The sequence below is a fragment of the Schistocerca gregaria genome, chromosome 11, assembly GCF_023897955.1.
Source record: "Schistocerca gregaria isolate iqSchGreg1 chromosome 11, iqSchGreg1.2, whole genome shotgun sequence".
In the NCBI taxonomy this organism is placed as follows: Eukaryota; Metazoa; Arthropoda; class Insecta; order Orthoptera; family Acrididae; genus Schistocerca; species Schistocerca gregaria.
Genome location: NC_064930.1, coordinates 136,805,866 through 136,830,716, shown reverse-complemented (window position 1 = coordinate 136,830,716; position 24,851 = coordinate 136,805,866). Strand labels below are relative to the sequence as shown.

General features: G+C 41.1%; 1 protein-coding gene across 1 annotated transcript in view; it reads left to right on the top strand.

Moving 5' to 3' along the window:
* Positions 1-1,647, top strand: part of LOC126295000 (6-phosphogluconate dehydrogenase, decarboxylating) — a 122,918-nt gene extending 121,271 nt beyond the window's left edge. The window contains exon 9 of the mRNA XM_049987254.1: positions 62-1,647. Coding sequence (XP_049843211.1) covers positions 62-181 — 120 coding nt within the window. The 3' untranslated portion in view covers positions 182-1,647. The remainder of the gene's footprint in view (positions 1-61) is intronic.
* The last annotated feature ends 23,204 nt before the right edge of the window (positions 1,648-24,851 follow it).

The following is a 24,851-nucleotide window of genomic DNA, read 5'->3' as shown; positions in this document are numbered from 1 at the left end:
CCAATGGGACTCCTGTGTAAATTAGTGACTAAAACAGACTCGGTGTCGATGTCGTTTGCAGGCTCAGCGGGATTACTTCGGTGCGCACACGTACGAGCTGGTGAGCCAACCCGGAAAGTTCATCCATACCAACTGGACGGGCCACGGTGGGAATGTGTCTGCCAGCACCTACCAGGCGTGAGGAAGGGACCTTCACAGTTCCCGACAGCTGCATTCACTGGCAGGGCAGTGATACGGATGTCTGCTCAGAACTCTCCAAACAGAAATGGGACTAATCGAGTGAAGTGTGGTTGTGGATGCTTGCGCTCTCTGGTGGTATCGAATTCTGAAACTGGCGTGCTTCCATTTGCCGGCTGTCGTAGGGTGAAGGTTTAAATTAGCACAGTTTTATTGTACTCTAAACAGTTTATTTAATTTTAATGCAGTGGTGTCAGTGTTGGCTGAAAGAGGCTGTTTTGGTTTCTCCATCTGTCATTCTTTGTCTGTTCCTCCGATAAAAAAACAAAGCATTGTACAGGTATGAGAGGTCTCACGAAGGGAATGGTTGTGCTAGCATCGTAACATCTGAGAATGATCTTCAGTTGGGCTGTTATTAATGTGCTGTTTTTAAACTCAGTTGTGTAGCAATTTTACTAAAGTCTACTCCATTTTTAGCTAGCTTATCTCTGAATCCTGGGGCATTTGTTGGCATCTCTTTAAGTACTACATTTTCACTATCATAAGCTTGTATACAAATATGAGAATATATTTTGTAAGTAGAGAGCTGCTTTAGAAGTGGAATGGGGATATGGTGGCATAATTAATGTCAAATTACTTCATGATGTGTCCATGATGATGTATATACTAATAGCATAACCTTGAGGAAAGCAGGAGCTAATCAGTTTTATGCAGTATGGGTAACATAGTTTTCATATGTTTCTTACGTTAGGGCTTACCGCGTTTCCATTTGTGACACTTTGAACCTTTGTCTTCAGCCTCAATGATAGTGAATTTTGAAGATTTTTGTGAAAAGAATGAAATTATTGTGATGTTTTTACAGAAGTAGAGAGTAGATTGAATTTTTATAGGTAAATTAGGGTTCAGAAGGAGTCCGTACTCTTATACTTACTGTTATTTTTCAATGTCAGATGGTGAGTCAGTATTCAGTTAACTGATGTGCCTTAAAGTTATCTAATAAGATTACTGTTGCATTTAGTATAGTCCGAGAAAGCTGAACGTGTCAGTGTGTGATGAAATATTTATGTAAGCAAGTGAAATGTGAGTCTTTGATATGAAAAAAAAGAAATCTAATTTGTGGAAGCATATTTTATACTGTTTGAAAAAATGTGAGCTCATAATATTGTATCCAGATTCATTAATTATGTGTCATGCTGATGTGTTGCTTATATTGATATTTTTGGATTCTATAATTTTCTGTTTTGCAGAGTGTGGCCTATAGCTATTGTTATAATGAATTTATGCATTCCAGAGTCATCCATTTATTTTTGAGAGCATTTTATATATTTTTTTGCTTCTGAGCATTCTTTTCCTGATGATGGGATCAGACCTGTAATGAGGATTTGTACTGTATAGCAGGTGGCCACAGGTTGGACACACCTATATTTTTTTGCTTTATGTGATATTAACAATAAAACTTACTTCAGAGAAGCATTCTGGTTACTTGAATCCTTAATTTGATTCTTCTCCTGGTATCCAGTGGTAATTGTGAGTTTCTCTGCCCAAGGTACCTCTGTGGGTATGCAGTTTGTCTGTTTATTTCTAATGCATTATTTGGCCAACCTCTAGTTGTTACTTCCAGGGAATAGTAAATACTTAATGACTATTCATCTGCCTTGTAAAGTGATTCTCTCTCCCTCTCCCTCTCCCCCCACCCCTCTCCCTCTCCCCCCACCCCTCTCCCTCTCCCCCCACCCCTCTCCCTCTCCCCCCACCCCTCTCCCTCTCCCCCCACCCCTCTCCCTCTCCCCCCACCCCTCTCCCTCTCCCCCCACCCCTCTCCCTCTCCCCCCACCCCTCTCCCTCTCCCCCCACCCCTCTCCCTCTCCCCCCACCCCTCTCCCTCTCCCCCCACCCCTCTCCCTCTCCCCCCACCCCTCTCCCTCTCCCCCCACCCCCTCCCTCTCCCCCCACCCCTCTCCCTCTCCCCCCACCCCTCTCCCTCTCCCCCCCACCCCTCTCCCTCTCCCCCCACCCCCTCCCTCTCCCCCCCACCCCTCTCCCTCTCCCCCCCACCCCTCTCCCTCTCCCCCCCACCCCTCTCCCTCTCCCCCCACCCCTCTCCCTCTCCCCCCACCCCTCTCCCTCTCCCCCCACCCCTCTCCCTCTCCCCCCCACCCCTCTCCCTCTCCCCCCCACCCCTCTCCCTCTCCCCCCCACCCCTCTCCCTCTCCCCCCACCCCTCTCCCTCTCCCCCCCACCCCTCTCCCTCCCTACTCAAATTACAGACTTAATGACCATTCTTATTAAGAAGCAGCCACCGTGGAAAAAACCTAATTTTTCTTCGAAGAATGGCATTATTCCACTAAACTATATTTTAAATAATCTTACGCGCAGTACTGGTTTCCCCTTATCCAATGCATGTGTAGTAACAGATGTGGATACATCATTCTCGCCTTATCAAAAATCCTGTGTTGTGCAGATTTGTGGACAGTATGGACATCAACAGTCCTCATTTTGTAATGTTTACTACAACACACAGTGTGTACACTTGTTTATGTAACTGTCAGCATATAGTGTGTCTTGTAGTAAATGTTAAAAGATAAGGACCGTTAACAACCATCCTGTGCACAAATATCCAGGGCATATGATGTATCAACGTCAGTTACTATAGATGCCCTTCAGACTAGGCAGTGTCTGAATTTATTGGTGCAAATAAAATAATTTAAATGCAGCCTGGAGGAATAATGTTCTTTTTTAAATTTATTGATACTGTGGCTCACAGCCAAAAGAAATCGCTGTGACGTAAAACTAGTCCAGCTAATTTTGCTGATACATCTTTTCATCAATGTTGCATTCTTCTCAGGGGAGCTATCTACCCCCCCCCCCCCTCCCTCCCCTTCTTCTCTCTCCAGCATGAGACTCGATCCTTATCAAAGTGCAATAAAATATGTTAACTGGTAGTGCATTAAGACCACAATACGTATCAGCTTTATGGTACCTGAACTGAACTGCAAAAGTGAAGCTAAGTTTGACACTACCTGCAATTGGACAAGTGGTAAGAGTATAAATGTTGGTGTCAAAAATTCTGTGGCAAAAAAAATAAAACCACAAAGGTGTTACAAAAAAATTTGTTCTGGTGTTATTCATTTGCACTTTAAAAATATGGTTGAATTTCTCTTCCAGAAAATGGAGGTTTCTTCATTTCCTATCAATCCGCAGAATTTCCAGGCCTTTGTCTATACTGTATAAGGGGAAGTTCGTTTCATACTTACGGTGACTTGTAATTCCTCAGTTCGACTACATGTTTAATTGAATCTGACTGAAAAGGTTCTTCCTGTCTTGTATAGTATAAGGGGCACTAGTGTAAAGTAACAGTAATGATTTTATTAACTCAACTATGTAGTTATACACAGTACACTTACTGATAAATAGTCGCCAAAACTGTTGGCACAATTATCCCATTGCGACACTAGCCGGTAGATTCCATCCTTCAAGCTAGTAGGCTGCTGTCAGATCCAGGTCTGGACCCAGTCATACACTTGGTCGTCCATTGCGAATCGATGTCCACGAATAGCTTGTTTTAGAGGTCCAAACACACAAAAGTGACACAGTGAAAGGTCTGGACTGTACAGTGTATGTTCCAGCATTTCCTGCCGAAACTGCTGCAAAGTTGTCTTCCCCACGTTGACCGTGTGTGGGTGGGCATTATCGTGCAGTAGGATAACGCCATTGGGCAACGTGCCTCGGTGTTTCACCTCAATGGTTGATCTAAGGTTCTCTAAAGTGGCTCGATAACGCAGGGCGTTGATGGTTGTTCCCTGTTCCACGAACTCGACAAGCACTGGGCCCTTCTGGCCAAAAGAGGAGGACATCATGACCTTACCAGAACTGGTGTGCACGGAGTATGATTTCTTTTGAGGTTGTTAAGTCGCATGTTCTCACTGCTTGCTCTGACACTTGCATTCCGCATCAAAATGGCGACACCACGTTTCGTCACGTGTGACGATATGCAACAGAAAGCTGCATTCCTCCTCATGACGATGTTGCAGACAACTAAAAGACAGCAGCAGTCAAATACTGCACTGTTTGGCAGACAGTCGATGGGGAACCCACCACGCACAGATTTTTGAAAGTTCAAGTGTCGACACATTATGGTGTGGGTGGTGCCCACGCTAATACACAGTAGCCGATGGATCTCTTCCACGGTGATTCTGCAGTTGTGCGGGACTAAAGCATTCACTTCTGCAAACGTTTCTGGTGTGATGATACGGTGAGCCTGTCTGGGAGGAGTATAGTCTTCCAGTGACTCTCACCCCTCGAGGAATTATCGCCACTCCACAACACTTAAATGACTCAGACTGTACTTACTGTACACAGCCTTCATCCACTGATACATTTCATGGCCTCCAAGTCCCTCTGCTCCCAAAAATCGAATCGCTCCCTGTTGTTTCTGCTTACTCGCCTGCACGTTTGGTAGTGGAGGATAACTTGTGTGACCACCTTCTCTTCAGCGTAAAACCAAACTGGCGCTATGCAGCATCAAACAGTGTGCATGTGTCAGTCTCTCTACCAACAGGTGGCGCAACTATGTGGTGCCACCTCACATGTAAGGCAAAGGTAGATGCACTGACCAGGTTTCATTTGAATGAACCTCATATATTGTGCTGCATTTTATATACTTCCAACCTTTTAAATTTGTTCGTCTTATCACCAACATCATGTTTAAGGACATACGTCACTAAACTATTTGCCTCGAACAGTACTTTGATGTCATGAGTTTGAATGCAAATGGTTATTACTGGCAATGTATGATGACTAGTACTTTGCGTTAAAGAAATGGAAATAACAAAATCTATAAGTATGTGTAAAGAAACTCGTCAGTGGAGGAAGAGCTATTGCACGACAGAAAATGCCTTAAATCAGTCTTGAAACTCCCATCACATTATCTAAATGATAAGTACACCGAGATGACAAGTAATGAATTCATAAGTCAGTCATTGGGTGTATACGCATTGAAAAGGTTTGACGTGATTGTGGCTGCACATCGAGGTATTAACAGAATTTGAATGTGGAATGGTAGTGGGTGGGATAGATGCATGGGACATTTCATTCTGGAAATCATTAGGGAATTTAGTATTCTGAGATCAAGTGTCGAGAGAGAGCCGAGAGTATAAAATTTCGGGCATTACCATTCACCACAGACAATGGAGTGCCCAGTTGCCTTCACTTAATAACTGAGAGCAGGAGCGTTTGCATAGAGTTGTCAGTGCTGACAGACAAGCATCATTGTGTGAAATAACAGCATAAATCAATGTGGGACATATGACAAATGTATCCATTAGGACAGTGTGGCAACATTTGGCGTTAATGGGCTACAGGGGCAGACTACTGTGCGAGGGCCTTCACTAACGAGACATCACCTGCAGCGCCTTTCTCGGGCTTGTGACCCTGTCGGTTGGACGTTAGACTGTGGTCTGGTCAGATGAGTCCACATTTCAGTCGGGAAGAACTCTAAATGTATGGTTTGAGTGTGGTGCAGACACCACGAACCCAAGTTGTCAACAACGCACTGTGCAAGCTAGTGGTGGCTCAGTAATGGTGTGGGCTGTTTTTACGAGGAATGGACAGGGTCCTCTGATCAGACTAAACTGACCATTGACCGAAAATGTGTGTGTTCGGCCACTTGGACACAATTTGGAGCCGTCCGTGGACTCAGTTTCCAAACACTTATGTCGTATCATCAGACCAGAATTGTTCACGATTAGTTTGAACAACACTCCGGACAGTTCGACGGAATGATTGGGCTGCCCAGATTGCCCGACACGAATCCCATCAAACATTTATGGTACATAATCGAGAGGTAAGTTCGTGCAAAAGATCCAGTACTGCCAATACTTCCACAGTTACGGATGGCTATAGGGACAGTGTTGGCTCAATATTTCTGTAGGGGACTTCCAACTACTTCCCGAGTCGATGCCATCTGTAGTTACTTCACTATGCCGGGCAAAAGGTCAGACACGTTATTAGGAGATATCTGATGACTGTTCACGTCAGTAATGTGCTCTGGTACACTATTGTATACATGTGTACCTATTATGAGCACCTTTTTGTCTAGTGACTGTAGTCAAGTGATGCCTAGTAGAAACTAGCTGGCGCCACGACTATTGGAATTACTGCTTTGTCTGAGGTACCTTCCACAACTTACACTCTGCCACTATCATTTCTGAATTCAGTATCCATTAATGGCAACATTCTAATCGTTCTGCGCCATGTGACGGATGAAACAGTAAATAAACAGAAATTTCTTCTTTGGGATTGGAGAGATGGTCAAGGAGAAACTTTTTCAGTTTGCCGTCTGTCAGAACTTTTGTATCATTGTGTAGGTGATAAAAAAAATTGTGGTGGAAGAACTTTGCACATCTAAATATAATTGTAATGTGAACTAATGAATGTCAGTTTTTTTTTTTCCGGTGTTGTTGCTACATTCATCATTGTTCTTTAAGAACTGTAGTGACTTACTCGTAAAAAACTTTATGGTGGTACGATGCACGATGGAGGGTACCTTATACCACAACGAGTCATTTCCTTTCTTGTTGCACTTGCAAATACAGCAAGGCGAAAACAAGTGCCTATATCCCTCTAGGAGCCCTAATTTCTGTTTCCTTTGTGGTCCTTATACAAAATGTACATTGGTGGCAGTAGAATTGTTATGCAGTCAGCTTCAAATGCCAGTTTCCTAAGTTTTCTCAACAGTGTTCCTCGAGAAGACATTCCCATTTGAGCTTCTGAAGCTTGTCTGTGACACTTGTGTGTTGTTCGAACCTACTGGTAACAAATTTAGCAAGTGAACCACTCTTTCCTAAAATTGTCCATTAAACAGAAGTCAACCATTCACACACTGTTCTCACATGGTCGTTCCTGTCCGGAGTTCGATTCCCGGCCGGGCTGCAGATTTTCTTTGTCCGGAGACTGGGTGTTTCTGTTGTCATCTTTTCATCATCATCATCATCTTATTTCGTGACAGTGGCTAGATTGGACTGTGTACAAAAACTGGACTGTGTAAAAATTGGGACTTTGTACAGGTGCTGATGACCACACAGTTGAGCACCCCACAAACCCATCATCATCATCATCATCATCATCATCATCATCATCATCATCATCATCATCATCTATGCTTGTTCCACCTCATATTGCTTTGCAACATTACGCATAGATATTTAAACGGCTTGACTATGTTAATGACAACACTAGTAATACTGTATCTGAACATTACAGGTTTGTTCGTCCTACTCATCCACATTAACTTACATTTTTCTACATTTAGAGTTAGCGGCTGTTCATTGCATCACGTAGAAATTTTGTGTTAGTCATCTTGTGTCGTCCTACAGTCACTCAACTTTGACAAATTACCATTCACCACAGTGCCATCAACAAACGGTCACAGATGGCTGCGGACTCTGTGCATCGGATAATTTGTGTGTAGAAAACAACGGTAGTTCTATCGCACTTCCCTGGGGCTCCCGATGATACCCTTGTCCCTGATGAACACTTTCTGTCGAGGACGACATTATGGGTTCTATTCTTAAAAATTCTTGGAGCCACCCGTGTATGTGGGAACCTATTATGTGTGCTTGTATATTTATTAACAGTCTGTTGTGGACAACCATTTTAAATGCTTTTCGTAAGTCTACGAATATGGAATCTGCCTGTTACCCTCCATCTGCAATTCTAAGGGTATTGTATGAGAAAAGGCAAACTCAGTTCTGCACAAGCAATACTTTCTAAAACCTCGGTGATTTATGAAAAGGAGCTTTTTCGTCTCAAGGCAATTTATTAAACTTGAACTGAGAATTATGTTCAAGAATTCGACAGACAACCAACGTTACGGATATTGATCTGTAATTTTGCAGGTCTGTCCTATTACATTTATATACAGGGAATCTCCTGTGTCTTTTCAATTCTCTTGGAACTTTGTGCTGTACAAAAGATGGCGATAAATACAAGCTAAGTAAGGGGCCAGTGCTGTAGAGCACGGAGTTGGGACACTGTGACATTTGTTTTCAACTCTTCCAGTTGCTTCTCTGTGCCAGGGATGCCTACTACTATGTCATTCAATTGCAGTATGTGTAATGGTTGGACTACACTATGTTTGTACGATCATTCTGCACGAATGATACCGTTAATGTGAAATTTAAAACTCCAGCTTTGCTTTTGCTTGGTCAACAAGTGACCGTATAGTAGTCTTCAACCTGCTTATCGATTTTACGTAGAACTAGAATGTAGGACTGTGATAGTTGTTGTACGCTTCATGCATCGATCTTTCTACAGAGGCACAAATCTCAATCCACTTTTGGCTGTCATCATTTGCACATTCTCCTTAGAACTGAGAGTCCAACGGTCTTTGCTTTCTCAGTTTTTTCTAAATTTTGTTATTAAACCATGGGGGTCTTTTGTGTCTTTAATTTGTTCCCTCAGTACATACAGAGGTCTCCAGAGCACGGTTTACAATTTGTTTAGACCTTGCCAATAACCCCTATGCCAATCATATTAGAGCAAAGTAAAGTCCATTCATTGTCTAAATGGGATGCTAAAAACTGCTTACCTGCTCTTATGAGCAAAAATAGTCTCCTACCATTTCTGATTGATTTATCAACATTGGTAACAATTGACACTGTGATGGCATAATGATCAGAAGTCCTAGCCCCTATATTGACACCGTAGATAAGAACAGTCCAATTTGTATCTATGAGGTCTAAAATATTTCCATTGTGTGTGGGCTCCCGAAGTAGCTTCTTCACACAGTTCAAAAATATTTCACAAACTGCCTGTACATACAACCTTGAACAAATCCATACTATTATTACAGTGCATTTTCAAGCAGCGTAATCTTTCTTAAAGTTGAATTATCTCGGAACATTATCCCAAACAACGTAACTGAATAAAAATATGCAAAGTATATTAACATACCAGTGTCTCTCTTCTAAGATTACAATGATTCAAAATGCAAATGTGGCTGAACTGAGTTGTTTTAGGAGTTCAAAAGCATGTTTTTTCTGTGCAAATTCTCATCAATATGGACAAATTCTCAGCAATATGGATACCTTAAATTTTTGAAATTGTTGTTATTTCCTCGCCTTGTGTTATATGTATCACTGGTGTAGTACTTCTAGACGTGCAGAACCGAGTATGGTAAATCTTTTTGAGATTGAGACAGAAAGTTGTCCAATTCCATAAAATCTCAGTTTATCTAGGAAGGTGTTCTGGTTCACCAAGTCAGATGACTTATGCGGGTCACAGAAAATACCAACTGGTGCTATTTTGTTATTGAATGGTGGTAAAATTTTTGTGCTGTCTTATTCACATTCGTGTGATGTGTTATTTTCCCCACATGAAAATAATTGATGGACTCAGTTAAGAGCAAGGCACCCTGTCGAATGAAATGTGTACACTTTTAGAAAAATGCCCATGATAAATTACACCACCTCTTACATATTACACAAAACTTGGCGTTACTGTTATCACCAATCACCAAATTTAATGGGAAGGATTCTGTTGGAACTCTATTCTCTCTCTCTCTCTCTCTCTCTCTCTCTCTCTCTCTCTCTCTCTCTCTCTCTCTCTCTCTCTCTCTGGGATGTATCATGACCATGACTTTAGGGGACTGAAGAACAGCTGATACTGAATGGTATACAACAGGGTTGTCCAACACAACACACCTGTGTGTTATGGTTCCTGTGGTGTGTTCTCATGGTGCCCTTCAAAAGCAAATTTCTGCTCCAATGACTTCTAATATCAGAACAAATTATTTTCATACACACAAAGCTGTGCTCATTGTTTTGCTGAAGAAATATTAGACCTCAGTTGCTGGGAAACAGACAGTCACATTAATCCCAAAAAAGCTTTGCCACAGACAAAGAGTTTGTTCATTTTGAACATTGTTGTTTGTACCGATAACCTTCCTGCGCATTGTGTTTTGTGCAAGCCATTGTAACTTAAGAACTTGTGTGTTGTAGGTACAGTTGTGTGTGACTGATTATTCTTAAAGACAAAGAAGTTTTAATAACAGGTAAGAGGAGTGATATTGTTGACAAATTCAGAGGAAAAACCTTGTATTTGTGCAACAGTACTGTATCTGTTCCCAAGAAAAGTAATATAGAGCATCATTTTTCAGAAAATCGAATAAAGTTTTAATAGTGACTTTCCTGTTCTGTATTATGAAAACATATAAAGTTAGAGATTTAAAATCTAAATTAAAATTACACCACACTATTTACAATGCCAGCTCAGCAAAACGGTAATGTGATAATGGCCTCTTACAAAGTTTGTAAGTTTTAGCAAAAAGGAAAAAGACTTTTCAGTGATGGGGAAGTAGGATAGTGTGCTGAAAAATAATGCCTTTGAATTTTTTTTATTCTGTACTCAATATCAGTTGAGGTAGTATGTGTCGTTTGCACGGTTTAAAAATGGCCAGATGAAAGTTAAAGACGACCCTCGCTCATACACCCTTTGACGTCTACCAACGACGCTCGTGTCAGAAACGTCAACGAAACTGTGCGTGTCAGTCGAAGACTGACTCTGCGAGAGGTTGGAGAAGAATGAAACATTTCAGTTGGATCATGTCATGAAATCCTGACACAGCATGTGGGAATTCATCGTGTTGCTGCCAAGTTCGTCCCACGGCTCACAAGTCAAGACCAAAAAGACCTTTACCTCACAATCTGTGAAGAGCTTTTGGATTGCACAAATGAGCATGAGATGTGCCTAAACGATGATGATGCATGGGTCTATGGTTAAGATGCTGATACCAAGGTTAAATCTTCACAATGAGTTGGGAAAGGTTCTCAGAGACCAAAAAAACTCGTCAGGTCACGTCAAATGTCAAAGCCATGCTGATGGTTTTCTATGACTCTGAAGGATTTGTTCCACAGGGAGAAACTGTTAATCAGTGGTACCATCGGGACAAGTTGCTGTGCCTGGGAGAAAATGTGAGAAGGAAACGGCCTGAAATGTAGCGAGACAATACCTGTCTCTTGCATCACGATAACGTACCCGCACATCCATTCCTGTTGGTGCATGACTGTTCAACAAAAAACCAAATCAGTGCGCTTCCTCATCCTCCATACTCTCTGGACATGGCTACTCCAGACTTCTTTTTATTTCCAAAGTTGCAAATTGAAAGAAAGATGATTTGCAGTGATACATGAGATAAAAGAAAATTCGCATATGGTGCTTCATGTGATCCAGCAGGTCATACCGAGACTGGAATGAGATTTTCACTCTGCAGCGGAGTGTGCGCTGATATGAAACTTCCAGGCAGATTAAAACTCTGTGCCAAACCGAGACCCGAACTCGGGACCTTTGCCTTTCGCGAGCAAATGCTCTACCAACTGAGCTACCCAAGCACGACTCATGCCCCGTCCTCACAGCTTGCAGCAATATACTTTCTTCCAAGCGTGCTAGTTCTGCAAGGTTTGCAAAAGAGCTTCTGTAAAGTTTGGAAGGTAGGAGACGAGGTACTGGTGGAAGTAAAGCAGTGAGGACGGGGCGTGAATTGTGCTTGGGTAGTTCAGATGGTAGAGCACTTGCCCGCAAAAGACAAGGGTCGAGTTAGAGTCTCGGTCCGGCACATAGTTTTAATCTGCCAGGAAGTTTCATATCGAGACTGCTTCCAAAAGTGGAAACGGTACTGGGAGCGCTTATCAGTTGTGGAGGAGAGTATTTCAAAGGAGACCATACACAGTAAGTAATAAGAAACTATAGAAAAATTTTGTGGGCTAAGTTCTGGAATTGGACCTCGTATGTCTTATACGTATCATGTTAGCGTGCTGTACACAGTGGACATGAGGGGATGGCAAATATTTTCTTTGGTTTTGAACCTCTGTAAATCCCTGACTTATGGGGTTACTCAACATAACAATCAGTGTTTTGCTGCTAGAGTACGCTGTCAGCATCAGCAGTGAGTAACACGAATTTCACTAATAATGGGAAGTACATTGTTGTGCATATGTTATAGAAGCTTCTCTGATCATTTAAACTTTGTGAGCAGGTCTTCTTCGGACAATAATGATGTTTGTGTCAAAGAAAATAGGAATTAGAAATACACATGTATATAAGTGTAACATAATAAAAACGTAGAGAGTGAAACAAACACCTGAAGTACGTTACAGTAACAAAGCAGTGTAGCCATGAAATTGTAATATTTCTTGAAAGGAAGTTTTTTTATGTGGCATACTACTTACTAACGATAATGATTTAGTTGTAAGTAACTGTTAACTTAATCCAACCAGTTTGTTTCCAATGGCTGGAATATCTTTGAGAGTTTTTGTTCTCAGAGAGATAGCACTTACAGAACTGTCTTCACTAGAAGTGAATGTTCGCTGACAGTTACTGTAAGATATTTCCTTGTGAGTACTTTCTGTAAGTGCCCAAGAGTCTGTGAAAGGAGATGTCAGAAGTGTTTACACACAGCAGGACGAGGGTGTGTGTGAGAGCTGAGAGAACACACTCTGCAGCATTTTTCTTTCATAGTCCTGTGCGTGAAGGACGAGGTTGAAATAAAGTTTGGCTGCAGCTGCACTTTTGATACATTCAGTGGCAAAGAAGAAACATAAACAACCATAGTAGTGTCACACAACGGAGCAGATTCGGCAGTGGTATGATTCTGGAGCATGCAAGAATCTCATTGTAGGGCTTATGTTGGAAAATCCACAACAGTACCAAAATTTTATGAAAATGAGTGCGATGAAGGGTCATACATAATTGGACCCAAAATTGCCAAGCTAGATACATTATGCGTAGCTTGATTAGTATTAAAGACAGATTGCTTGTGACACTAATATTTCTAGCATCAGCTACGTTTATTTTTTTCGATATTGGTAAAGTAACAGCTATGATCAAATAACCTTGATACCCATAGATGTTCAAAAGAAAAATAGGGTGGATACCTGATTATAAGCATTTCTGGACATAAATTAATTTGAATGTTTTTAGTTGTATTTATGTAAGTAACCACCTGTAGATACCTGAAAGTCTGTTCAATAACCAAAATAATAATATAATCAATAACTACTGTGCCATATAGAATTAAAGATACATCTGAATTACTTGAAGTTGAATGGCAATTTTCCTAGCTCTAAAAAAGTTACTTTTAAACAGTACTTTACTTGTTTCACGATGTTAATTAACATATGTCATAAAACTCCTTTGCCTAATTCCTTGAATTGTGGATGTTCTAGTAAATTTCTTCTGTGGAGGCGTTAAAAATGATAACCACTACAGCCACCAAGCTTTGGTTCTTATCTCATTTCCTGTTGTCCCGTAACTTTAAAATCCATAATGCTGACCTTTCCTCGTACAAAGTAATTAAATGCACAGTTTCGCCCTGAGCCCCCCCCTTTTGCTGGCAGCTTTCTGACATTCACCAACAGTGCTTATCCATTGTGACAGTGACCTCGATGTTGAGCGCCCATAAGCCCCAACAGTAGTCTTAACCTTTTGATGTGGACCTTGATCTTAAATGTCACAACAGTGCTTGTACATATTCATAGAGCACCTTGTTGCAGTGTTAATGTGGCATAGGGACTAGAGTGTTAGTCTTGTCATCCATATTTTCCTATTGAATGTGGGATAGAGCCTCTTCTGCGACAATTTTATTTTAGTTTCTTACTTCTACAGAGTCATTCATACTGGAACTGAACAAGATCGACCAGGAATGGGAGAAGTTGGAATAATTTTGAGAAAAAACTATGGCTCACGTGTCAAGGGATATGTGCAATATAGCTCTCGAATAATAATAGTCAAACTTGAAACTAAACCAAAGGACACTGTGATAATACAAATATACATGCGAACATCCAAAGAAGAAGATGCAGTCATTGACGAAATATACGAAGAAATAAGTAATGTGATGAGAAATTTTAAGGGAGATGAAAACCTGATTGCCACTGGGGACTGGAACGCGATTGAGGGTGAAGAACTGGAGGAAGGAATTGTTGGCAAATATGGACTTGATAGAAGAAATGAAAGAGGAGATCGGCTTATCGAGTTCTGCTCGAGGAGCCAATTAGTTGTCGCAAACACGCTTTTCCAACATTACAAATGAAAAAGATACCCCTGAAAGGCCCCTGGAGACCTGAGGAGACAACAGATTGATTAAATTCTAGTGAAAGCACGTTTTAGGAACCAGATAAAAGATTGCAGGAGCTATCCATCTGCAGACATAGGCAGCGATCATAGCCTGATCCTGATGAAAAGTTCACTGAGATTCAAACATTTGAAGAAGAAGCCAGTAAAACTTAAAAAGGATCTAGAAAAACTGAAAACTGAGGGACTGGCAAAGTGCTATGCTCATGAAATAGATAATCTAGCTAAGAAATTTCAACATGGTGGAGTAAATGAAGACTGGGATCAAATTAAATCTGGTTTATACAAAGCAACAGAAAAGATAGGTGGAAGAACTGAACCCAAAAACAAGAGGAAATGGATTACAGCAGATGTTACTGAGCTTATAGAAAACAGGAGATTATACAAAAATCCAACTTATGAACAAGGAAAAGCTGATTACAGAAGACTAAGGAAGTTAGTTAATAGAGAAGCTAGAAAAGCAAAAGAAAATTTTCTTGAAGAAATGTGCAGAGAAGTGGAAGAAAATATGCAAAACGGAAGAACTGATTTAGCCTACAGAACAGCAAATCAATTTTTTAACAAACGTAAAATGACACTCTCAGGCACAATAGAAAATAAAGAGGGGAAAATGATGTTTGGTGAAGACATGGTGAAAAGATGGAAAGAATACATAGAGGAGCTGTATGCCGGAACACCTCTTTCTGAAGAAGTAACAGGAAGAGAAGAGCAAGTAGATGAAAATGACAAGGGAGATGACATTCTGCAAGAATTTGACAGAGCTCTAAAAGAACTACGTGACAACAAAGCAAAGGGTATTGATGACATCCCTGCAGAACTAATAAATAATGCTGGTGACAGCATGAAAATGATGCTGCTTAAACTTATTAGGTCCATCTATAACACAGGAGAGATACCGACAGACTTCCAGAAATGCATCATTGTTCCTACATCAAAGAAGGCAGCAGCTACAAAATGCAAACAGTACCGAACTCTAAGCCTAATATAACATGCATCAAAAATTGTCATAAAAGTAGTTCTGAAGAGAATTGAAGAGAAGGTGGAGGATATGCTCAGTGAAGATCTGTTTGGCTTCATAAGGGGATTGGGAACAACAGAGGCAATTTGGCACTGAGACTCGTTATCGAAAAGCAATTACAGAAAAATAAAACCAACTTAGTTATCTGGCAAGAGATGTTCAGAAGGCTGAGGGAAAGTGGAATAAAGTACTAAGACATCCGTGTGATACTCAGTTTCTATAAAAATGAGGTGGCAGTGATTAGGAATTGTCACCAGGAACAAGAAGCAAATATTAGAAAAGGGGTAAGGCAAGGATGTGCTCTCTCTCCTCTTATATTCAATGCTTACATCCAGGAAGCTATAGACCGAGTTCGAGAAACTACTGAGGTGGGGATCAAAATTAATGGGCAGAAGATAGACATGCTACGTTATGCAGATGATATTGCTATAGTCATGGAGACAAAAGATCTAGAGGAAGTCCTCAGAACAACGGAAAAAATTGTATGCAATCAGTATGGAATGAGAATAAACAAGAAAAAGACTAAAGTGGTGGTACGCAGTACAGGAGCAGAATATGAACCTTTGAGAATGAGAATTGGAAGAGAGGGGCTGGAAGTGACAGAGGAATTTACTTACTTGGGAAGCAAAATCACAAGAGATGGTAGAAGCCGAAAAGAAATTGCGACCAGAATACAAAAGGCCAACATTGCATTTAATTGGAGAAGGAACTTACTTACCAGCAACAACATCAGTCTGAAAATAAGGAAACGTATCATGATAAGTTTCGTTTGGAGTGTGGCCCTATACGGATGTGAAACTTGGACGGTTGGAAGAGAAGAGAGAAGATGGCTAGAGGCCCTGGAGATGTGGTGCTATAGAAATCAACTGGAGAGAGAAAGTAACAAATGAAGAGGTGCTTAGAAGAATACAGGAAACCAGATCTCTGTGGAGGCACATCCAAACATGAAGAGAGAAACTTGTAGGGCACATCCTATGACACAAAAACATCATTGGAACAATAGCAGAAGGAGCTACTGAGGGAAGGGGCGACCAAGGCTATCATTTGTGCAACAGATCACAAATGACGTTGGACGTAATGCGTATGTGGAAATGAAGAGGAAGGCAGACAGAAGAGAGGAATGGCACTCTGCTGCAAACCAACCTCAGGGTTGAAAGAAATTCTACGTAATTTGTCTATGATGCTTTTACATTTTATTTGCTGTGTAGCATTTTTTAAGTCTAAAACTTTCAAAGTAGGCTAACTGCTCTTTCTGTTCATTTAGGAGGTAAGCCAGGTGATTTCTTCAGTAAAAAATACGCCACGGCCACATATTACGGCTCAAAACACACAGTTTTCTGGGTACTGCTGTTTAATGTGTGCACGAGTGACAGCAAAGTATATTACCAACATATGGTAGCGTTGTTGTTGTTGTGGTCTTCAGTCCTGGGACTGGTTTGATGCACCTCTCCATGCTACTCTATCATGTGCAAGCTTCTTCATCTCCCAGTACTTGCTGCAACCTACATCCTTCTGAATCTGCTTAGTGTATTCATCTTTTGGTCTCCCTCTACGATTTTTACCCTCCACGCTGCCCTCCAATGCTAAATTTGTGATCCCTTGATGCCTCAAAACATGTCCTACCAACCGGTCCCTTCTTTTTGTCAAGTTGTGCCACAAACTCCTCTTCTCCCCAATTCTATTCAATACCTCCTCATTAGTTATGTGATCTACCCATCTAATCTTCAGCATTCTTCTGTAGCACCACATTTCGAAAGCTTCTATTCTCTTCTTGTCCATATTAGTTATTGTCCATGTTTCACTTCCATACATGGCTACACTCCATACAAATACTTTCAGTAACGACTTCCTGACCATTAAATCTATACTCGATGTTAACAAATTTCTCTTCTTCAGAAACGCTTTCCTTGCCATTGCCAGTCTACATTTTATATCCTCTCTACTTCGACCATCATCAGTTATTTTACTCCCTAAATAGCAAAACTCCTTTACTACTTTAAGTGTCTCATTTCCTAATCTAATTCCCTCAGCATCACCCGATTTAATTTGACTACATTCCATTATCCTCGTTTTGCTTTTGTTGATGTTCATCTTATATCCTCCTTTTAAGACACTGTCCATTCCGTTCAACTGCTCTTCCAAGTCCTTTGCTGTCTCTGACAGAATTACAATGTCATCGGCGAAACTCAAAATTTTTATTTCTTTTCCGTGAATTTTGATACCTACTCCAAATTTTTCTTTTGTTTCCTTTACTGCTTGCTCAATATACAGATTGAATAACATCGGGGAGAGGCTACAACCCTGTCTCACTCCCTTCCCAACCACTGCTTCCTTTTCATGTCCCTCGACTCTTATAACTGCCATCTGGTTTCTGTACAAATTGTAAATAGCCTTACGCTCCCTGTATTTTACCCCTGCCACCTTTAGAATTTGAAAGAGAGTATTCCAGTCAACATTGTCAAAACCTTTCTCTAAGTCTACAAATGCTAGAAACGTAGGTTTGCCTTTTCTTAATCTTTCTTCTAAGATAAGTCGTATGGTTAGTATTGCCTCACGTGTTCCAACATTTCTGCGGAATCCAAACTGATCTTCCGCAAGGTCCGCTTCTACCAGTTTTTCCATTCATCTGTAAAGAATTCGTGTTACTATTTTGCAGCTGTGACTTATTAAACTGATAGTTCGGTAGTTTTCACATCTGTCAACACTTGCTTTCTTTGGGATTGGAGTTATTATATTCTTCTTGAAGTCTGAGGGTATTTCGCCTGTCTCATAAATCTTGCTCACCAGATGGTAGAGTTTTGTCATGACTGGCTCTCTCAAGGCTGTCAGTAGTTCTTATGGAATGTTGTCTACTCCCTGGGCCTAGTTTCGACTCAGGTCTTTCAGTGCTCTGTCAAACTCTTCCTGCAGTATTGTATCTCCCATTTCATCTTCATCTGCATCCTCTTCCATCTCCAGTACATCGCCCTTGTATAAACCTTCTATATACTCCTTCCACCTTTCCGCCTTCCCTTCTTTGCTTAGAACTGGGTTTCCATCTGAGCTCTTGATATTCATACAAGTGGCTCTCTTTTCTCCAAAGGTCTCTTTAATTTTCCTGTAGGCAGTATCTATCTTACCCCTAGTGAGATAAGCCTCTACATCCTTACATTTGTCCTCTAGCCATTTTGCACTTCCTGTCGATCTCATTTTTGAGGCATTTGTATTCCTTTTTGCCTGCTTCATTTACTGCATTTTTATATTTTCTCCTTTCATCAATTAAATTGAATATTTCTTCTGTTACCCATGGATTTCTATTAGCCCTCGTCTTTTTACCTACTTTATCTTCTGCTGCCTTCACTACTTCATCCCTCAGAGCTACCCATTCTTCTTCTACTGTATTTCTTTCCTCCATTCCTGTCAATTGTTCCCTTATGCTCTCCCTGAAACTCTTTACAACCTCTGGTTCTTTCAGTTTATCCAGGTCCCATCTCCTTAAATTAGCACCTTTTTGTAGTTTCTTCAGTTTTAATCTACAGTTCATAACCAATAGATTGTGGTCAGAGTCCACATCTGCCCCTGGAAATGTCTTACAATTTAAAACCTGATTCCTAAATCTCTGTCTTACCATTATATAATCTATCTGATACGTTTTAGTATCTCCAGGATTCTTCCATGTATACAACCTTCTTTTATGATTATTGAACCAAGTATTAGCTATGATTAAGTTATGCTGTGTGCAAAATTCTACCAGACGGCTTCCTCTTTCATTTCTTCCCCCCAATCCATATTCACCTACTATGTTTCCTTCTCTCCCTTTTCCTACTGACGAATTCCAGTCACCCATGACTATTAAATTTTCGTCTCCCTTCACTACCTGAATAATTTCTTTTATCTCATCATAGATTTCCTCAATTTCTTCATCATCTGCAGAGCTAGTTGACATATAAACTTGTACTACTGTAGTAGGCATGGGCTTTGTGTCTATCTTAGCCACAATAATGCGTTCACTATGCTGTTTGTAGTAGTTTACCCGCACTCCTATTTTTTTATTCATTATTAAAGCTACTCCTGCATTACCCCTATTTGATTTTGTATTTATAACCCTGTATTCACCTGACCAAAAGTCTTGTTCCTCCTGCCACCGAACTTCACTAATTCCCACTATATCTAACTTTAACCTATCCATTTCCCTTTTTAAATTTTCTAACCTACCTGCCCGATTAAGGGATCTGACATTCCACGCTCCGATCCGTAGAACGCCAGTTTTCTTTCTCCTGATAACGACGTCCTGTTGCGTAGTCCCCGCCCGGAGATCCGAATGGGGGACTATTTTACCTCCGGAATATTTTACCCAAGAGGACGACATCATCATTTAATCATACAGTAAAGCTGCATGCCCTCGGGAAAGATTACGGCTGTACTTTCCCCTTGCTTTCAGCCGTTCGCAGTACCAGCACAGCAAGACCGTTTTGGTTAATGTTACAAGGCCAGATCAGTCAATTATCCAGACTGTTGCCCTGGCAACTACTGAAGAGGCTGCTGCCCCTCTTCAGGAACCACATGTTTGTCTGGCCTCTCAACAGATACCCCTCCGTTGTGGTTGCACCTACGGTACGGCTATCTGTATCGCCGAGGCACGCAAGGCTCCCCACCAACGGCAAGGTCCATGGTTCATGGGGGGTTCATGGTAGCGTAGCAACTGAAATATGGTACAAATCTGAAATACAATAATGGTACTCTGGCAGAACTCTCAGCTCTCTCATCAATGCTAGTCTATTGTTTCTTGTCTGAGAGCTATGGTGAGAACCTCCCAAGAGATGGAAGTTTGTATCTCTATGAGAGCTCTAAACTTGCACAGAGCAACTTTCTGATATCTCGCCCAGCTCTCGGGCACTACCTGCAAACTGTCTCTCAGAGCTGGTTACGTGAAATGAGTGGAAAAACTTTCACATGCATACCTAGCTTAATGTTGGAAATGGTGAAAGAGAATCTATTTCATACACAGTATGACCTATGATGTAATTATGGGATGTCAAATTGAATAGCTTTCAGCTGTCGAGGGGTATGAAAGGTAAGCAGTGGTTGGGAAGGGAGTGAGACATTGTTGTAGCCTCTCTCCGATGTTATTCAATCTGTATTTTGAGCAAGCAATAAAGGAAACAAAAGAAAAGTTCGGAGTAGGTATTAAAATCCATGGAGAAGAAATAAAAACTTTGAAGTTCGCTGATGGCATTGTAATTCTGTCAGAGACAGCAAAGGACTTGGAAGAGCAGGTGAATGAATGGACAGTGTCTTGAAAGGAGGGTATAAGATGAACATCAACAAAAGCAAAACGAGGATAATGAAATGTAGTCAAATTAAATCGGGTGATGCTGAGGGAATTAGATTAGGAAATGAGACACTTAAAGTAGTAAAGAAGTTTTGCTATTTGGCGAGCAAAATAAGTGATGATGGTCGAAGTAGAGAAGATATAAAATGTAGACTGGCAATGGCAAGAAAAGCGTTTCTGAAGAAGAGAAATTTGTTAACGTCGAGTATAGATTTAAGTGTAAGGAAGTCGTTTCTGGAAGTATTTGTATGGAGAGTGGCCATGTATGGAAGTGAAACATGGACGATAAATAGTTTGGACAAGAAGACAATAGAAGCTTTCAAAATGTGGTGCTACAGAAGAATACTGAAGATTAGATGGGTAGATCACATAACTAATGAGGAGGTATTGAATAGATTTGGGGAGAAGAGGAGTTTTTGGCACAACTTGCCTAGAAGAAGGGACCGGTTGGTAGGACATGTTCTGAGGCATCGAGGGATCACCAATTTAGTATTGGAGGGCAGCGTGGAGGGTAAAAATCGTAGAGGCAGACCAAGTGATGAACACACTAAGCAGATTCAGAAGGATGTAGGTTGCAGTAGGTACTGGGAGATGAAGAAGCTTGCACAGGATAGAGTAGCATGGAGAGGTGCATCAAACCAGTCTCAGGACTGAAGACCATAACAACAACAATTTCTGAACGGTTTTTGTATTTGGCTGCCAGTTTTGGCAATTTACCGTGCTATCTTGAGGGACCCTGACCGACGTTTATGATGATTACAACCTCGGTCCTGTTCAAAATAGTGGCCAGCATTCAAAGACTGACATCTGTAGATTTCTGCTTGATACCGTGATGACGATTGAAGCGATTGCTGGATGGAGCAGAAACCTATAGGTACCAGTATTTGAATGCTTGTCTGTATTTTGACTGGAACCGAGATTGGAATCTGCCTACACGTAGGTCAGGGGCCCTGGAGATGGTGTAGTAAATCACCGGGGTAGCCAAATATAAGAGTAGTTTGGTAATACGATTGCTCAAAGGTGTTTGATTTGACATACTGTACCGAAAGGCTGAGTTCCGCAACCATCTCTGAAAAGATGGACACACAGAGACATGATGTAATTATCTGTTCTTAATTCGCCTTGCCACAGTGGATACACTGGTTCCCGTGTGATCACCGAAGTTAAGCGCTGTCAGGCGTTGTCAGCACTTGGATGGGTGACCATCTAGGCTGCCATGCGCTATTGCCATTTTTCGGGGTGCACTCAGCCTCGTGATGCCAATTGAGGAGCTACTCAACTGAATAGCAGTGGCTTCGGTCAAAGCGGTCGGACGGTCCCGGTAGGCCACTCGTGGCCTGAAGACGGAGTGCTTAATTCTTGGTGACAGGAAATTTAAATACATAACTGATGGAGCATGTGTCACTGGTTACTAATACATCCAGGCATAATACATTTGCAGTTAGTGTTGTAGAAAGTAATGATGCTGTTGCTTACGAAAATGGGAGGCTGCCTCTATCAAGAAACCTACCCTGTCTGTTGAATCTCATGGTAGAGCAGTGTCTCCACCATGTAAAGTATCCCAGTATAACCATTTTGGATATTCCAGAGATTATTTTGGCGTAGTCACGGCTAGCTAAATGATTAATGGCCTTACGTGTCACACATTTAAGACTTCCAAACTGTGATCCCAGCATGATTGGGAAGCCGGAAAACAGAGTGTATATACTCTAATAATTTTCCGATTGATATAAAGAAAATGATATATCCTGGGAAGCTAGAGGAATACCCGCCTAATGAGGAGGAAATTGAATGTTTCTAGAGTACTATACAGGGTGATTTTTTTTTCCACCATATGCAAACTCTAGGGTTTGATTGATGAAAGGATGCGGAACAAAAAATGTGTAATGAACTTATGTTCAGAAATGCATGGTTTTCATGCTAGAAACCATTTACTCAATCATACTTTGTTACAGAGACTTTTGTCTAATACACCCTGTACTGTGGAACCACAGATACAGTGTGCATGGTTTCCTCCTAGAGAGTGGTACTGTTCCTTGTATGTCATACCCTAGCACCCCGTCCCGCCATAGTAATTGGTAACATTGAGTTTGATTCACTTCTCTTACTGACTCACCTTGCAATGAATGTGATACAGCATTGCATATTTGAATTGAGAGTTTGCCGACATGGTGTTCACTTACAGAAAGGCAAATGGCAACAGGAAGCAAGGTTGTTTCAGGAGACGTATCCCCGCCGATGGATCGGACGAGCGGATCCAGTTTAATGGCCAGCTCGTTCACCGGACCTGTGTGATTTCTGGTTATGGGGCGGTCTCAAAAGTATCAAATATTCAGAGCCCATCCCAGATGTTGAGACCCTGGAGCAGCGTATTCGTGCTTCATTCGACACTGTTTGGTTGTAGTCTGACCAATGTGAAGGTGTGAGACAGAACATGCTACGGCATGTATATGCAAGCATTGAGACACATAGAAACAATTTTGAACACCTATTGTAACTGTGGCTGCTTGGTACAGCACATATGAGACTGCAGTCTCTGTACAATGTATGACTGAATAAATGGTCTCTAGCATGGAAACCATGCATTTCCGGACATACATTCATTAGCCCTTTTTTGTTCTGTATCCTCTCATCAATCAATCCCTAGGGTTTCTACATGGTGGAAAAAATCACCCTGTGCAAACAACAGAAGTGCGAGAATTACTAACTGATGACAACATTTTTCCAGCAAATTTCAGGAGGTTATGGCGAGATTTTAGATTTTCTGCATGGGGGAACTGCAGCGATAAAAATGACAATAAAATTTTGTTAGCTAGAAACTGGCAGTTTACATACTTGTTTGAATTAGTTATTCCTCATTTCAAAACAAAGCATTTCAGTTCTATCAAATTTGTAACTCTTAAGGCGGAATAATTGTAGTTTGTTACTTGATTGTTTTATCTTGCTTTTCACTATAGGATATACCTAAGCTTGTGATTATTAGTGTATTTTGTTTGTATACAGTATTACAAAAATGGTTCAAATGGCTCTGAGAACTATGGGACTTAACTTCTGAAGTCATCAGTCCCCTAGAACTTAGAACTACTTAAACGTAACTAACCTAAGGACATCACATACATCCATGCCCGAGGCAGGATTCGAACCTGTGACCGTAGTGGTCATGCGGTTCCAGACTGTAGCGCCTAGAACCGCTCGGCCACCCCGGTTGGCTACAATATTACAGCTTGTATCTCTTACTATCTATAAGTACAGTTCTCATATATAATTGTGACTCATCCCATATCCTTGCAGTTCCCATGCATACTGGTTCAACGGAACACGAATAAATAAATAAATAAAAAAAAATGTGATTACTCCTGGAACTGAGGATTATTTAAGGGAGGTTCTTAGTCGTTATGCAAAGGTTACTGTACTTTCAATGGATCAATTGTATGATATGTACATCAGTTTCCTCGGACTCGACGAACTTGGGAATTTCATAGACGGCGGAATCCAGTAGAGTGGAGGTTGTGTTTTTCAGTTTTGTATTTCTGAAATTATGAGTGCTTCATTTATATTTTGAGTAGTTGTTAAGGAGCCACACATACCCCATTACTTCTTTTGTTCAGATATCAGGCTGCTCAGTTGGTATGAAATTTTTGGGTTATTCTTCTCAGTTTTTCTTCTTCAAAACTTATAATATCTTATTGTTTACAGAAATATGATCATAGACTTTTGATCTAACACGTGACCTCGGAACAACACATCTCAAACATTTGTTCAAATAACCTTCAGAGGCGGCATTACACATGACTTTTTTTCTTTGCCGTAATCATCTATAAATTTAAACATGCTTCCTTTGGAGCACAAATGCGCATGTGTAGTTGTTCTGTTGGAAATTTATGCACATGCGAAAAGTGAACACAGAAACAGACATCATGTTGACGCACATTTACAGAGTGCAGAATCATCTAAATCTACATCCATAGCCTGTAAACCACCCTGAAGTGCATGGCAGTGTGTACTTCCCTTAGAGCACCCGCTATTAGGGCTTTTTCCTGTTCCATTCACGTATGGAGCACAGGAAGAATGTACAGTTAAACATCTCTCTGTACACTTTAATTGGCCTAATTTTGTGTTTGCAGACCCTACAAGAGTGACACATAGGGAGTTGTGGTACAAGGGACATTCCAAAAGCAAGCTTTGTCATCATTTTTGAAAAAGAGGGTGAAACACTAG